A 15951-nucleotide genomic window follows, 5' to 3' on the forward strand; every position below is an offset into this window, starting at 1 on the left:
GGGCACAAGAGCAGGATCACACTCCAGGGGAAGGGGGGAGTGGATCCAACGTGGATCCAAGTCGAGTCCTCTTCGCTTCCCGGGAGCTCCCAACCAGGAGGGATCTGAACAGAGTGAAGGAACACGAGTCCTTTGGACTAAAAACCTCAATTCTCAGCCAGAGGGGGAGCAGCTCAAACCAGCAGCTCTACACACACACACACCAGGACATTCCCACCTGGAAGGAGCAGCTCCTGCTGCCCTTCCCACCAAGGGCTCCTTGTCCTTCTGCCACCTCTCTCCTGCCACCCCTCTCCTAGCAAGGCCTCCCTCCCAGAGGAATCTGCTGCCTTTTCATGGATTTTTTTTTTTTTGTGTGTGTGTGTGTGTCTTTTTTCTCCTTTTTTTTTTGTTTGTTTGTTTTTTGGCTTTGTTTGGTGGAGGTTTGTCCTGAATAGTTACTGTGGTTCACAGGAGGCTGGCCAGGCTGGTGGTGGGGCCGTTCTGGGCCTGGAACTGCACGGGGGGGGGTCCATCTGTCCACTGCAAGAAGAACACACACCGTGAAAATCCCGGGAAAAGCCTCCCTGGGAAAAGCAGGGCTGGCCACCCAGAGCTTCCCTGAAACTTGGGGGATCCCACGTTTCACCCCCCCACATGCCAGGTTTGGGTTTTCCACATCCCTGGAACTGGTGTTTCTTTGGGAGCCCCTCCACACACCCACCATTCCCAACCCAGGGGAAGCAATTCCTGCTCTTCCCGGGACAAACTGGACCCCTGAACACAGGAAAGCACAAGCAGGGACCCACCTGGATGTGCCAGAGGCTCCCAGGGCAAGGCAAAGGGTGCTCATTTCGTTGCTTATTTCCCCTCTCACCTCGGCCAAAAATCTTCCCAAATTGGGTATTTATTTATTTCTTAATCCTTTTTTTTTTTCCCCCCTCCAGGTTTTTAATCCAGGGCATCTCTGTGCCTGGCTCAGGATGGATGGGGGCTCAGGGAGGCACCTGGCTCTGGGATCCCCCAAAACTGCTGCTCACAAAGCTCTCAGGCTCCCTCTGTGAGCAAAGCCAGCAAACTGCACCTCCCCACTGGCCTTTCCCTCTCCCCTTTTCCTCCCCAAAGATGCCCAATTCCTCACATCCCACGTTCCCCCTTGGATGTTCTCTCAGTTATTTCAGAACAGAATCACCTCCTGCTGTTGCTGAGGGAACTATTCTACATTTTTAAACCTGTGTTAAAATGCTTCTGACAGGAAAAACAGATAAATAAGAAGGATATTTATAGATAAACGGGGGGAGGAAAAAACCCCACTTGGGAATGCTGAAGTCCCAGTGCAAACTGCCTGGGACTGGGTTCCCAAGCCCCTCTTTTCCAGTTGCTCCTCGTTCAGGAGCTCAGGGCACTGCCAAGGGCAGGGAAAAGCATTTGGGGGCTTAAAAACTGAGTTGTTGCAACTCAGTGACTTCCAGAGGGGAGGAAAAACCCACTTGGGAATGCTGAGGTCCCAGTGCAAACTGCCCTTTGAGCTGTGTCCAGCAAAGCATTCTCAGGACAGGGCAGAGGGGATGGCCCAGAGCCTCCAATTAAGTTTAGATCAAAAGCAACAGCTGTCCCCCAAAACAAGAGGCCACTTGATCACATCCAATGGCCACAAAAGCCATTTCCAAAAACCAAACAGGAGCTCTGGGGTGGCAAGAAAACACTTTCAAGAAGCAAAACCCAGAGCCACCAACCAACCTGCACGAGAATGAACTCTCTGGGTCACCTCTCCTGCTGTCAGTGCCACCAACCAACCCTCACAAAAATCACTTTTTTGTCCATTTTCCTGCTCTCAGAGCAGTTTAAACTGCAGGGAGTTGACTGAATTTTGGGGAGCTGAGTGGGAAGGGGGCAGAGAGGGGGCAGGGGTTGTGCCCTCACCGTGATCAGGTTGTGCTCAGGGAGGCTGCAGGCCTCGATGTGGTCCTGGAGCAGCTGCTGGGAGAAGTTCTGGTGCATCTGAGCTGCCTCGTGAGCATCCATGGCATTCCCACAGGCCTTGTTGAGGTCTGGAAGGCACCAGGGGAGAGAAATAACCCCACTGCTTTGCACCCCAGTGCCGAGGGAGCAGCTCCCTTTATCCCCAAACCCCGATCCCTGGGTGGGATGGGGATCATTCCAACACCAAATCACGTCGCTCTAGAGCAAAAACCTCCCGAGGAAACCCCAACCCTTCCCTTTTCCTGCAGGATTTGCTGCTGTTTCAGCTTCCAGCTATCCAAAGGAACATCAAAGTAGGAGGAAGGAAACTCCTGACACCACTGGAAGCCCCTGAGCAGCCTGGGCTGGGATTTTCTGCCTTCCAGCCCCATCTAGTGGGACCGGGACAGACCCGCTGCTTCCAGCACACACATTCCAGGGACCAAGCATCCATCCTGGCCTTGGACACTTCCAGGGATGGGGCAGCCACAGCTGCTCTGGGAATTCCATCCCAGCCCCTCCCTACCCTCACAGCCAGGAATCCCTTCCCAATATCCCATCTCTCCCTGCCCTCTGGCACTGGGAAGCCATTCCCTGTGTCCTGTCCCTCCATCCCTTGTCCCCAGTCCCTCTCCAGCTCTCCTGGAGCCCCTTCAGGCCCTGCAAGGGGCTCTCAGCTCTCCCTGGATCCTTCCCTTCTCCAGGTGAACCCCCCCAGCTCTCCCAGCCTGGCTCCAGAGCAGAGGGGACTCTGGGTTATCCCATTCCACCTCTGGGCATTCCCAGCCATCCCCAGGAAGGCCCTTTTCCCCCTCACCTCTGAGCAGGGCTGAGGACCAGAGCTGCACAGACATGTCTGGGATCTTGCTGGCCAACTGCATGGCTGGGACCACCATGTTGTTGCTTTCCTGGGGGAGAGCAGAGGGCAAAGCAAACAAAATAAATGGGATATTTGGGGGTTTTTTTTCCACCCCTTTCACACAGGTGTCAAATCTGCCAGGAAAAATTTGCCTCCTTTAACTTGTGCCATGTTCTGTCACTCCCAGCTGGGAGCCTTTGATGGGACAACTGCCCCCAAAAAACTCATCCCAGAGCTGCCTGGGATTTGCTCCATCCTGGGAATTCCAGTGCAGCACAGCAGAAATATTCCCTGTGCTCCAGCACAACGGTGAGATTTCAGGATTGTATCCACAATTCCTCCCTGAACAATCCAGTGGAATGGTGCCACTTGTCCTTTTCCAGACCCTTTTCCTCAGGCATCATGGAACAGACACTTCAAACACCTGATTAAAGTTATTAAACGTGCAAATCCCAGATCCAAGGCAATAAAATGCCAACTATTTGTGGGGCAGCAATAAAAAAAACCCCTCTAAGGTTTATTTCTCACCCTGTGGTTGCCCAGCACGTAGAAGATGTGCCCCAGCAGCACCAGGGAACAGGCTGTGAGCCGGTTCAGATCCTCTGCATTGGACATCTTCAGGGTCTCCCTCAGGAACCGCCTGGAAAACAGGGAAAAAAAGGGGGTTGGACAACATCCCTTCCCTCCCAGCAGAGAAAAACCATCCTTGGAAAGCTGAATCAAGAGCTGAAGTAACTGGAAAACATCAGGAGTCGGGAATGAACGGGCTGCAGGTGATCTTAAAGCACTGAATTCCCAAAGCTCGGCTGCCACTTGGCAAAAAAAGGCTGTGGCAGAGCTCCCCCCTTTGGAAAACTGCACCAAGGACACGAGATTCCAAAGGATCCCACAGGAAAGAGATCCGGATTTTCAGTGGGACAGACCCAACACAGGCTGAAGTACATTAAAACTACTTTAAAACTTCAGAAGGGGGGGGGGAAACACGCAATAAATGATGGAAAAGCACAACCCTTAACTAAATTTCCTGGGAGGGAGTTGTGAATTCAGCTGATAGCTCCAACTCCGAGAGGCCTGGGGTTCTCCATGAGTTCTGGGTTCAGTTTTTGTGGGATGGGTGGGCAGGGATTAGGGGAAAGGAGGAATTAATTCAGCTTTTGGGGATCGGAGTGGAAACCCCGAGGCCTCACTTCTGCCTCTTCTCCCTGTGGGTTTCTCCTGCTTGATTCAGGGGAGGAACAGCAGGAAGCTGCTGGGTTTGGATCCCCAAGGGGTTTGTACTCACTTTGCCTCGTTGTATCTTCCCTGGAAGAAGGAGAAGAGCCCTCGGATGTAAAAAGCTGCAGCTCGGAGACAGTGGGAGCTGGGGAGGAAAACACAGGTTGGGATCTCAGCCCCGGGCAGGGATCAGGGAATCACACACGGATTGCTGGGAATCCCAACCCCCTCCCCAAAAAAATCCAGCTTCCCAACTCATTATTACACTTCAGGTCAGAACTTCTGCCCTGGAAACGAGTGGAGTGTTCTGCTCCCTCTTCCAAACCCTGCCACAAATCCCCTGTCCCTGGAGCCGCCGGAATTCTCACCTCACGGGGAAATTGTGGTCTGGATTTATCCTTTCCAATAGGCTGTAGAGCTGCAGAGTGGGAGAGGAGAGGGAATAATCAGCGTTTCTCACATGCACCCCAACAGAAAGTGCTTTTTTTTTTGAAGTGCAAGTCGAACCAGAAGGGTGCAAATGGTCCCAAACACACCCGAGTTCCCTCCCTCCGGGAGGGAATCCCTGTGGGATCAGGGCACACACACATTCCAACACTTGGGAGTTTTTGTGCCTGTTTTGATCCCCAAAATCAAGTTTTGGATAAAATATCCTCCCTCAGACCTCGGGGGATTTTCTGGATAACGATTTTATTTCCCCAGGAAACTCGTGGCTGTCGTGTCTCAGCTGTCCAACAACCCCAAACCAGTGCTGGGTCAGACCTGGTGTTTGATTCCAACCAGGATTCCACTCAGCCAAGGAAAAAATGGTCCATTTTTAATTATCATTTTTCTCTCTCTCTGAGCCTCTTCCCCCCTCCCCAAAAGTCCTTTTGTGGGTTGTGGCAAAGTTCACGTGGAGCCTCTTCACCAGACCCCTGCAAACACACCTCTGAGTGCTCCTCACACCCCTGAGAGGGTGGAAATGGGGGATTTTGGGGGGAAATTTGGGGACTGGAACGGCCTCAGGGTGAACACAACACCTGCAGGGACCTGTTTGTGGCTGCCCAGTTATTGATGGAACCTCCCCAAACCCCCGAGCAGAGAGACAGGGGAGCCAAAAGGTTGGGGGGGGGAAGGTGGGAGTAAAGCCATGATTCCCATGGGAAGCTGGGAAGAATCCTGGGGATGAGCCAGAATTCTGGGGATGAGCCAGAACACCCTGAGACCCACAACACCCTGAGACCCACAACACCCTGAGACCCACAACACCCTGAGACCCACAACACCCCGAGACCCACAACACCCTGAGACCCACAACACCCTGAGACCCAGAACATTCTGACCCAGCTGATTCCTCTCCAACTGCCTGGTGAAGGAGCTGCTGCCAGGCAAGGCTCCCACTGCAAAAACACCCAGGGAAAAGCAGAATTCCAAGGCCAGGAGGGGTTTTCCCTGCAGGGAAGGTGGTTCTGGGGGCAGGCAGGGCCCATTTACCTCCTGGTGCCTGTTGCCCTCCCGGATGTACACGCTGGCCAAGTTGGTGACAATAAATGCCCAGAGCTCCTGATGCGTCGTGAGCTGGGAGGGACAGAACAACAACAGCACAGTCACAAATTCCACATGTTCCAGAGCTTCCCCTGGCATCTGCCCATCCCATAAAAATCCCACGTTTTACACCTGATGTTGTGATGCCATAAAACCCTCCAGGCTGGGAGCACAGGAAAAATTAACACAGCAGTGAAGTTAAATACAGATTATTGCCAGGTTTCCCTTCTGTTCCCACACAATCCCAACAGCCCCACTCCCACCTGGAGCATCCACAGGAAAGCCTGGGAACAGAAATCTCACCCTCAGTGCTGTAGTGAATTGTGCTTCTGCGTTGTCCATGCAGTTAACAGAGATGCAGTAGAGGCCCTGGAGGAGAAGAAATGTAAATTATGATCCTCACAGCGAAGAAAAGCAACCCCCAAACCCACAGAAATCCCGGGATATCGCCAGGGAAAAGCCACCAACAAGCCCTGGATGTGCTTGGCTCTGGGAAAAACAAGGAATTCTTACAGAAAGCCCTTTAAAATAAGTTCATTCATGTAAAAAAAGCTTTATTTAGCTGAGGAAACCTTCATAAATGTCACGTAATGCTCAAAATTTCCTACGTGACAATTCCCATAAAAAACCACCTCCAGCTGTTTTAAACCTCCTGAATTTACCTCACTGACTATTTGTGATACAAAACCCAACATAAATTCTTTCCCAGAAAACCTGTGGATTCCCCATCCCTGGAAGTGTCCAAGGCCAGGCTGGAGCAACCTGGGATAGCGGGAGGTGGGATGGGATGGGGTGGGATGGGGTGGGATGGGATAGGATGGGGTGGATGGGATGGGATAGGATGGGGTGGATGGGATGGGATAGGATGGGATTTAAGGTCCTTCCAACCCAAACCCACTCCAGGATTCCCCAACACTTATTTCCAAAGGGTTTTAAAAGCCTCTGACAGGTGGGAGTCCCACCAGGGGTGAGTCCCCACAGGAAAGGATTCCTGCTCCTCCATTCCCTGTTTGTCCTGAGTTCCTGGGGATGATCTGGTGCTCCCAGGAGCTCCCAGGGCTAATTCCAGGCACTCACCAGGAGCGTGTGGAGCTGGGCAGCGTGGTTGGAGAAGAGCCTGGGTGACTGCTGGCACAGCTGGCACACCTGGGAGATCTGGGACAAGCACAGAGAAGCCCATTTTAGGACACTTTTCCTCCATTTCCTGCTCCAGATCCACCTCCTCCCACCCCCCCACGTGTGTCCAGGTTTCAGTGATTATCCCAAGGATCCCAAATTACGCTCCTGGGTAAAAGCTGGAGGCTGGATGTGCCCCCAGCCCAGGGACAGGCACTGCCCCACACCCCAGCTGCTTTGGAATGGTTTGCTCCAGCAGCTCCACCCCCTGCACACCAAGTCACAGATCCCTCCTGACAGACCCCAAACCTGAGATTCTGCAGGAAAACTGGGATAAAAATATTCCAGGGAACGGGTTTGGGATTGGTTTCACGAGCCAGGAGCAATGACCAGTTCTGAACCTCCCTGCTTGGGATGATCCAGCACCTCCCATCAACAGGATGAGCAGGATTTGGAAATGACTGGAAAATTGGGAAAAGGCTCAGTCCTTTCTTGCACCAAACAACACAAACCCTCCCTTGCTCTCCTTCCACTGTGCAGGAGGAAAGCACAGGAAGGCAGGAGGTCTGAAAGCTGGGAAATGCTTGGACAAGGAAGAGGAAGGAGCCACTCTGGGAAGGGGAAAGACACCTGAGTCAGGCTGTAAATACAGCAGGAGGGTGTCAGCTGCACCAACAACCACTGTTCAACTCCAAAGTGTCCTGAAAATACTGCAGAGGAGCCAATCCCACAGCTCCTGAGCTCCATCCATCCATCCTGGCTGCACCCATCAATAACTCAGCAGGAATTCCTGTCTGGGCCCAAATATCTCCCCCCAAACAGGAATTCCCACGTTTTAAAGGCCACCCCCATCCCCAGGGAATGCTGGAATCCCACCCCACCCTCACCTCCTGCAGGGCTGTGGCTTTGTGTCCCGTGACCAGCCGGCACATGATGATGTGTTCCAACAAAATCACTTGGAATGAGGACAGGATGGGGCTGCAGTCCAGCACTGGAGAGGGAGGGAAAGGAGCACAGCAAGTGGAGTTACCTCAGGAATTTACAACCCAGCTCACTGACTCACAGCAAAACCCCCCAAACTTGACACTTTAACAGTAACAATATCATTAACAATATTACTAATAATAAACAAACTACTGATTTTTGCATTCAAAGCAGTCAGCTAAAAGAATAAGAGTGGAAGCAGTGAAACAAACAGTGGGAACAAACAGTGGGAAAGGTTGTTATTCTCAGTAGTATTTCTGTATTTAAAGCAACCACCCAGCCTTAAAACAGAACAAAAGTCTCAGTCTGGTCTTTGACTGACCAGGGAGCCAAAAAAGGCTGTGTTTGGTTTAAATTAGCAACAAATACTGCAGGTTTGCAGCATCAGCTGAATTCCAAGCCTTCTCCTTACTTTTTAGCTTCTCCAGCTGCATGAGGGCTTTGTCTGTGTACTTCTGGGCCTTCTCCAGGTACCCTGCCTGCATGGAATGCATCACTGTCACCTGCAGGGAGACACAGCACGGCTCACTCACCTTCCTCAGCCTTCCCAGGAGCACTGGGATGCAATTCCCAGACAAACTGGGCACGTCCCAGTCCCTGGAAGTGTCCAAGGGCAGGTTGGAGCAGCCTGGGACAGCAGGAGGGGTCCCTGCCCGGGGCAGGGGGTGGCACTGGATGAGCTTTGAGGTCCTTCCAACCCAAATTGTTCCAGGATTATCTAAAAATTCCTCTGTGCCAAGAGGGAAGGGCTGGCAGTTCCCACGAGGCCTGGGAGTCCTCACAACTGAGCTTTTTTAGCTCACTCTTGACAACATTTAGGATTTTGAGTCACATTCAAGTAGTGGAACAACCAGTTCCAGAGGCCTGGAGTCCAACTGTCACAACACTGGTAAAACTGAGCCAAGGTGGCTCCTCTTCCACAGATTAATCTCTTTTTCTTTGAGTTGGATATTAATAGAGTTTAATTTCAGTTTTTGGGCTTCTTTCCCCTCTTTCCCCACGCTGGTGGTGCCAGGGATGCCGTGGCAGGATCCAGCTGCTGGTGCAGCACCGAGGATCCACCCCAGCCAACCCCAGTTTTTACCCAAGCCCTCGTTAATTAGCAACTAATTAGCAACCAGAGCTCTCACCAGGTAGACCAGCACACACATGTGCTCCTTGGGCAGCCAGTGGAAGAGGTCAGCGGGGTTGCTGGGCAGGATCTCGTCGTCGTGGAGCGTGGAGATGGTCTGGATGCACTGCTGGAGCTGCTTCAGGCAGGGCTTCACACTCTTCACCTGGCAAAGCACACGTTCCAGAGGCACCATTCCAGGGGGGAAAACCTCCCAGGTCACAAATAACCCCCCTCCACCAAGTCAGGGAATTACTTCGTGCCCAAAGCGTAACAGGGATGAACAACACTCTGCCATTTGTGGGTGAAAATCTGAGCAAAGTGTTCCCCAAAATTACAGTTTTTTGGCTGGTGGGTGTTAGCCCCCCCACCCCAACAGCACAACACGGAAGCAAGAGAGGCCAAAGAGTCCAAAAACATCCCAGAAAACCTTCCCTGGAGGAAGAAATTCAAGTAGTTTTCCCCCTCGTTTCCCTTGTGACGAAAATCGACAGAAATTCAGTTTTGCTCCCCAAAAACCCCCCCCAGAGGTGTTTGTGGAAGCAGTGCTGCTCTTCCCAGTGTTCCCTGGGATCTCCCACCTACCTGCCCAGCATCCAGGTAGTGTGTGACCTGCAGGACCAGGAAGAACACCCGCAGGGATTCCTTCTGGATGGGGTTCCCCTGCCAGTTCTCCACGATCTGCCCGCACAGGGTCAGCAGAGGGTGAACCTCCTGCAGCTTCCGCTCCATCAGGAGCAGCTGCAATTCCAGAGGGAAAAGAAGGAAAACGTGGCTTTGGTGCTGAACAGTCTGAACACCCGGAGAACCACGGCACTGGGAGGAAGTGGGATGGAATTCCCAGGGAAGCTGTGGCTGCCCCGTCCCTGGAGAAACCTGGGATAGTGGGAGGTGTCCCTGCCCGTGGCACTGGATGGGCTTTGAGCCCCTTCCAACCCAAACCACTCCAGGATTCTCATTCCAGGCACATTCAGCTCATTGCCAGAGCCCTTTCCCACAGCCACAGCTTCCCCTCCCTCCAGTGACAGTTTCCAGTCGCCCTTTTCCCACTTCCAGTCGCCCTTTTCCCACTTCCAGTCGCCCTTTTCCCACTTCCAGTCGCCCTTTTCCCACTTCCAGTCGCCCTTTTCCCGCTTCCAGTCGCCCTTTTCCCGCTTCCAGTCGCCCTTTTCCCGCTTCCAGTCGCCCTTTTCCCGCTTCCAGTCGCCCTTTTCCCGCTTCCAGTCGCCCTTTTCCCGCTTCCAGTCGCCCTTTTCCCGCTTCCAGTCGCCCTTTTCCCGCTTCCAGTCGCCCTTTTCCAACTTCCAGTCGCCCTTTTCCAACTTCCAGTCGCCCTTTTCCCGCTTCCAGTCGCCCTTTTCCCGCTTCCAGTCGCCCTTTTCCCGCTTCCAGTCGCCCTTTTCCCGCTTCCAGTCGCCCTTTTCCCGCTTCCAGTCGCCCTTTTCCCGCTTCCAGTCGCCCTTTTCCCGCTTCCAGTCGCCCTTTTCCCGCTTCCAGTCGCCCTTTTCCAACTTCCAGTCGCCCTTTTCCCACTTCCAGTCGCCCTTTTCCCACTTCCAGTCGCCCTTTTCCCACTTCCAGTCGCCCTTTTCCAACTTCCAGTCGCCCTTTTCCCACTTCCAGTCGCCCTTTTCCAACTTCCAGTCGCCCTTTTCCCTCCCAGAAATCCTTTCACAATCCTTTTACAATTCCCAATTATCCTTTCCCCCCCCAGAAATCCTTTCACAATTCCCAATTATCCTTTCCCCCCCCAGAAATCCTTTCACAATTCCCAGTTATCCTTTTCCCTCCCAGAAATCCTTTCACCATTCCCAGTTATCCTTTTCCCTCCCAGAAATCCTTTCACAATTCCCAATTATCCTTTCCCCCCCCAGAAATCCTTTCACAATTCCCAGTTATCCTTTTCCCTCCCAGAAATCCTTTTACCATTCCCAGTTATCCTTTTCCCTCCCAGAAATCCTTTTACCATTCCCAGTTATCCTTTTCCCTCCCAGAAATCCTTTCACAATTCCCAGTTATCCTTTCCCCCCCCAGAAATCCTTTCACAATTCCAAATTATCCTTTTCCCTCCCAGAAAATCATGTCACACTCCAGCAGGAAAACCAAAACCCCTCAAACCTATTCATGAGGATTCCACACCAACCCTGCAGACTCAAAGCTTATCCCAAATATATTTTAGTGCCCTGCTTGCTCACAGGGCAAACAAGAAGATAAAAAAGCACAAAAAAAGGCACACAAGGCACCTTAAAAATCAGTTTATGGCCAGGCAAGTCTTGTTCATTTGCTCTGGAACTTGCATTAAATGAGTGAGGAGGTTATTTAAAAGAACATCCAACTCACCATCCCCTTGCTGAGCAGGAACAACGCTCTGAAATGGAACAAAACAAAGTTATGCTCACAGAGAGTTGCTCAAATCACAATTATACAGTAAAAAACAAAGAGGAAAAAATAAGGATATGCTTTTCTCCCCCCTGAAGAGCAGAAGGAAAAGAGTATTAAGGGACCTGCCACAGGAAACCTGTTTAAGAGCTAAGTGGAACAGGTCAATTAGAGCTGCAGGAATCAGAATTCCAGCCTCAGCTTTGGGCAGTTCCAGCTCCAAAAGTTTCTGAGCTCAAACCAGACAAAATTCAGTTTAAAAAGCTCCTCCAGAGTCTTAAAAGGACATGATTGGGTTTAATGGTTTTAATGGTGTGGTGGAAGGTTAGAACTGGAGGATCTTTAAGGCCCTTCCAACCCAAACCATTCTGGGATCCCGTGAGCAGGGAAAGGAAAGAGCTGGAAAAACCCCCCCCAGAGCTGGAGAAACCAACTCAGAGACGTGATTTCCAGGTGGGTTTTAGAGGCAAACCAACACCTTCAGATAAAAACCAGGGCAGCTCTACCTAAAAGAGTAGAGGAAACTGGGATTTTTTCCGTGGGGAGGGAGGGGATCCCAGGGATCTCACCTGGTGTACTCGGAGCCCACCACCCTGGCATACTCTGCTCCCACCCCCAGCAGGTCACAGGCAGACACCAAGTCCTTCTCCAGGGTGTGGAGTTGCTGCAATGACAAAAAAAAAAAACCCACCCAAAAGGTCAGTGTTTGCTCCATGAAACCCATTCCTGAGCTCTCCCAGTGTCACTATCCCTGGGCTTCCCATGTGCCAAAACATGAAACCATAAACTTTACATCCACACTTCATAATCTACTTATACATTCAATTTATATATATTTTTATACAAATACACTTTATATATATATTCATTTTATACACACTTGTGAGCATACCCCAGAGCAGGAATTCAATTTATATATATTTTTATATAAATACACTCATATATATATATATATATATTTATTTTATACACACTTGTGAGCATGTTCCAGAACAGGAACAGTAACTTTCCCTGGACACCTTTCACCTGCTCCTTTCCCCCCTCCCACATCTCCCAAGGCAGCAGAAAAGTTTAAAAGGGCGTTTAAAAAGAATTTTAAAAAGGCATTTAAAAAGAATTTTAAAAAGGCATTTAAAAAGAATTTTAAAAAGGCATTTAAAAAGAATTTTTAAAAGACATTTTAAAATACACCTTTGAGAAATTTTAAAAGACATTATTTAGAGACATCTTAAAAGCTATTTAAAAACCCCAACAAACCCTCAGAGCCTGGCAAACCCCAATTCCAGGAGGATTTCAGACCATTCCCTGGCAAACCCCAATTCCAGCAGGATTTTGGGCCATTCCCTGGCAACCCCAATTCCAGCAGGATTTTGGGCCATTCCCTGGCAAACCCCAATTCCAGCAGGATTTCAGGCCATTCATTCCCTGGCAAACCCCAATTCCAGCAGGATTTCAGACCATTCCCTGGCAAACCCCAATTCCAGCAGGATTTCAGGTCATTCATTCCCTGGCAAACCCCAATTCCAGCAGGATTTCAGGCCATCCATTCCCTGGCAAACCCCAACTCCAGCAGGATTTCAGACCATTCCCTGCATGCCACAAAATTCCTCCTTTTATCTTTTTTCCTGCTCCACCTCTGCACCTGTGTGTTCCTGCTTCCCATGGGATGATCCCTGCTGCTTCCTCCCCCCCCTGCCCTCGTTCCAGCCCCAGCAAACCACGGATCTGTGGCCCCGATTTCTCTTTTCCCTCCCCGTTAACAGCCACAGCTGAGGGGTGAGGGGGGGGTGAAAAAGGGCATCCAAAGGGAATGCAGGGCTTTCCCAGGCCTTTTTCCTGCTGCAGGGGCAGGGATCACTTACTGCCAGCTGGAAGAGCAGGCGGCAGTGCCAGTAGGGAGTCTGCTGGGAGATCTGGATGGCTTTTCGCAGCAGGGGCTTCGCCGTGTCCACGGAATTCTGCAACACAAAGCCGGGACACTGGGAACCCAACCCCTCACAAGGAGCTGCAAAGCAGCTCTGCAGGGTGCTGGGTGGTGGAGGTGAGGGATTTAAAAGCAGGGAAAGCAACAGAACCAAGAGGGGAGAGCTTGGAAGAGGATTCCCGGAGAAGCTGCGGCTGCCCCATCCCTGGGAGTGTCCGAGGCCAGGCTGGAACAACCTGGGATAGTGGGATGTGTCCCTGCCCGTGGAGGGGCTTTAATGCCCTTCCAGCCCAACCCCATTCCATGATTCCAAACCCCCCTGAGGAAAAACCCTCTGCTCCCCTCCCACCCCCCAAAATCGACCTTTGCCAAAGCGAGGCCTCACTCTGGCCAAGGAAAACTCCCTTTGGAAAACCCACGTTGCAATTCCAGCAGCAGCTTCCAGAATAATAAAAAAAAAAAGACAAAAAGCCCTTCATGCCTTTTTTTTTTTTTCTTTTTTTTTTTTTCTTTTTTTTTTAACTACTCCGTATTTACACCCCGACCCTAAAAATCCCATAAAATTGCCCCATTAATTGGAATCAACTGCTCCAGGGTCTGGAAAGGCAGCTCCTGGTGGTGCCACTCACCTCCTGGCAGTAGAGCTCCGACAGCAAACTGGCTGCCTCGAACTTCACATCTTCAAACTGGGGGATCTGGCGCCAGAGTTAAGGAATAAAGGACACAGGGTGGAAGACAGCACCAGCCTGGCCCCCAAAAGCTCTGAACCCCTCAGGAAAGCTGGGATTAGATGGGCCTTAAAGTCCCTTCCAAGCCAAATCATCCTGGGGTTCAATGAAAAGAGGCCCCCAGCGATGAAAGAGTTTAACAATAGATTTAAAATAGATTAAAAGCATCAGTTAAACCCCCACCCCCGGCCCTTGAAGGTGCTTAAGGAGTTTCCATGGAGGTGTTTTGTGCTCAGCACCTGGAAAGGACAATTAACTCTCCCTTCAAACACCTCAAGGCTCTTTGGGAGGGAATTCCTCAGCTCTTCCCAGTGATCCACCCGCTCCCTGGATGTGCTCCCACCCAACCCAGCAGGAGCAGGCAGGAGGAGCAGCAGTGCTGGGCCAGGAGAAGGATACCTGCTGGGATATCAGCCACTGCAAGGGAACACAGGGGGTTAGTCTGGGACCAGCACCCACCGGGACCCCTCCACCAGCCCCTCCCTCACCCCCTCCATCCCACTCACCGCCTTCTCCAGGTGCTGGGACACCCCCATCGCCTCCCTCCCTTACTCCAGGCCTCCCCCGTGCCCCCCAAACCCCACTCACCGCCTTCTCCAGGTGCCGGGACACCCCCATCACCTCCCTCCTCTACTCCCCCGTGCCCCCCAAACCCCGCTCACCGCCTTCTCCAGGTGCCCGCGGGCCTGGTCGCCGTTGCGGGTGTGGTGGTAGAGGACGGAGCCGAGCTGGAGGTGCGTGCGGGCCTCCATTCTGGCGGGGGGCTTGCGGGGCAGCACGGCCTGCAGGCAGTGCACGCAGAGCCGCACCTTGGGCGGGCTGGACGTGCGGAAGTGCTCGGCCAGGCCCAGCAGCGCCAGGTACCACGACTCGCCCGCGGCCGCGCCGCCGCCCGACCCCGAGCCCGGCGCGGGCCCGGCCGCGCCGCCGCCGCCTCCGCCCGCGCCGCCGCCGCCCCCGGCGCCACCAGCGGCTCCCGCGGCGTCCCCGGAGCCCGTCCCGCCGCCTCCCGCCGGCTGCGGCGGCTGCTGAGGCGGCGGCGGCTGCTGAGGGGCCGCCGCGCCCGCCGCCACCGCCGCCATCTTGGGGCCGCCGACAACACGGGCGGGGAGCGCGGGGCAGGCCGGGAGGTGTAGTCCGCGCGCGGGGGCTCATGGGAGTTGTAGTCCCGCGCTTCGGGCTTAGGCGCGGCCTAAAGAGCGGGGTCGGGGCCTGTTCGGCCCCGTTTAAAAGTTCTCTTTCTTTAAAACTCCTTTTAAAATATCGCTAAAATGTCTTTGAAAATTTCTCTAAAACCTCTTTTAAAATATCTTTTAAAATGTTTTTTTAAAACGCCTTTTAAAACTCCTTTAGAACGTCTATTAAAAAAACTCTCTAAAACGCCTTTTAAAACGCCCTTTAGAATTTCTTTTAAATTTTTTTTTTAAAAATATATTTTCTAGGCGTTTGAAAAGTTTTTTTAAATATATAAACCCCTTTTTAAACGGAAAGCCCTTTGAAAATTCAAAAATGGCATTTAATAGACGGTGTTTAATATATAATACGTAATATATAATACGTGATATGCAAGATATATAAATTATATGTAATATGTAATATAGTATATTATATATTCTAATATATATTATATATTATATATTATATATTATACATTATATATACTAAATTATATATAGTATATATAATACAACTATGTGATATATATATAGCATATATAATATACATACAGTATATATAGCATATATAGTATATATAGCATATATAGTATATATAGTATATATAATACAACTATGTAATATATAATATGTAATACTACATATATAGTATATATATACACTATATATATAACATGTAATACACAATATATGATAGATAAAATTTTTATATAATATAAAATATATAATATCACACATAATATACAATACACTGATATATAATATGTAATATATGTTACATAAAATATAGTACATAATATATAATATTTCTCTCTCATGCTTTGCTCACTGTAGCACCTCAACGTCGATTCAGCAAAACTTAAAGTTCTCCGAATTTTCCCAAATTTCCCCCGAAACGCCTCGCTCCGGCCGGCGATTAATTACGCAATTAACCGCCAGACTTAATTAACCGGCGTCCTTCGCTGCCCCCCCCTCCACTTAGAGACTACAAC

General features: G+C 51.0%; 1 protein-coding gene across 1 annotated transcript; it reads right to left on the reverse strand.

Moving 5' to 3' along the window:
* Positions 1-381: 381 nt before the first annotated feature.
* Positions 382-14633, reverse strand: MAU2 (MAU2 sister chromatid cohesion factor). Its single transcript, XM_032712031.1, has 19 exons — positions 14447-14633; positions 14184-14201; positions 13686-13751; positions 12995-13090; positions 11702-11796; positions 11094-11121; positions 9339-9494; positions 8773-8919; positions 8055-8145; positions 7546-7649; positions 6620-6697; positions 5846-5911; positions 5492-5575; positions 4384-4433; positions 4083-4160; positions 3329-3440; positions 2759-2849; positions 1903-2030; positions 382-522 (listed from the first exon to the last, which is right to left on the reverse strand). Exons 1-19 carry the CDS (start codon positions 14534-14536, stop codon positions 448-450), a joined length of 1653 nt encoding a protein of 550 aa, XP_032567922.1. The 5' UTR covers positions 14537-14633; the 3' UTR covers positions 382-447.
* Between the last annotated feature and the right edge of the window lie 1318 nt (positions 14634-15951).

Source organism: Chiroxiphia lanceolata, chromosome 27, assembly GCF_009829145.1.
Source record: "Chiroxiphia lanceolata isolate bChiLan1 chromosome 27, bChiLan1.pri, whole genome shotgun sequence".
Taxonomy (NCBI): Eukaryota; Metazoa; Chordata; class Aves; order Passeriformes; family Pipridae; genus Chiroxiphia; species Chiroxiphia lanceolata.

What these genes read in the sequence shown, in the direction of transcription:
- MAU2 (XM_032712031.1), bottom strand. Translation starts at nt 14,536, where the DNA reads ATGGAGGCCCGCACGCACCTCCAGCTCGGCTCCGTCCTCTACCACCAC. An exon ending in CCCAGCTCCACACGCTCCTG is followed by an intron (nt 5,912 to 6,619) that starts GTGAGTGCCTGG and finishes CTTCTCCTCCAG; the next exon opens with GGCCTCTACTGCATCTCTGT. An exon ending in AATTCACTACAGCACTGAGG is followed by an intron (nt 5,576 to 5,845) that starts GTGAGATTTCTG and finishes TGTCCCTCCCAG; the next exon opens with CTCACGACGCATCAGGAGCT.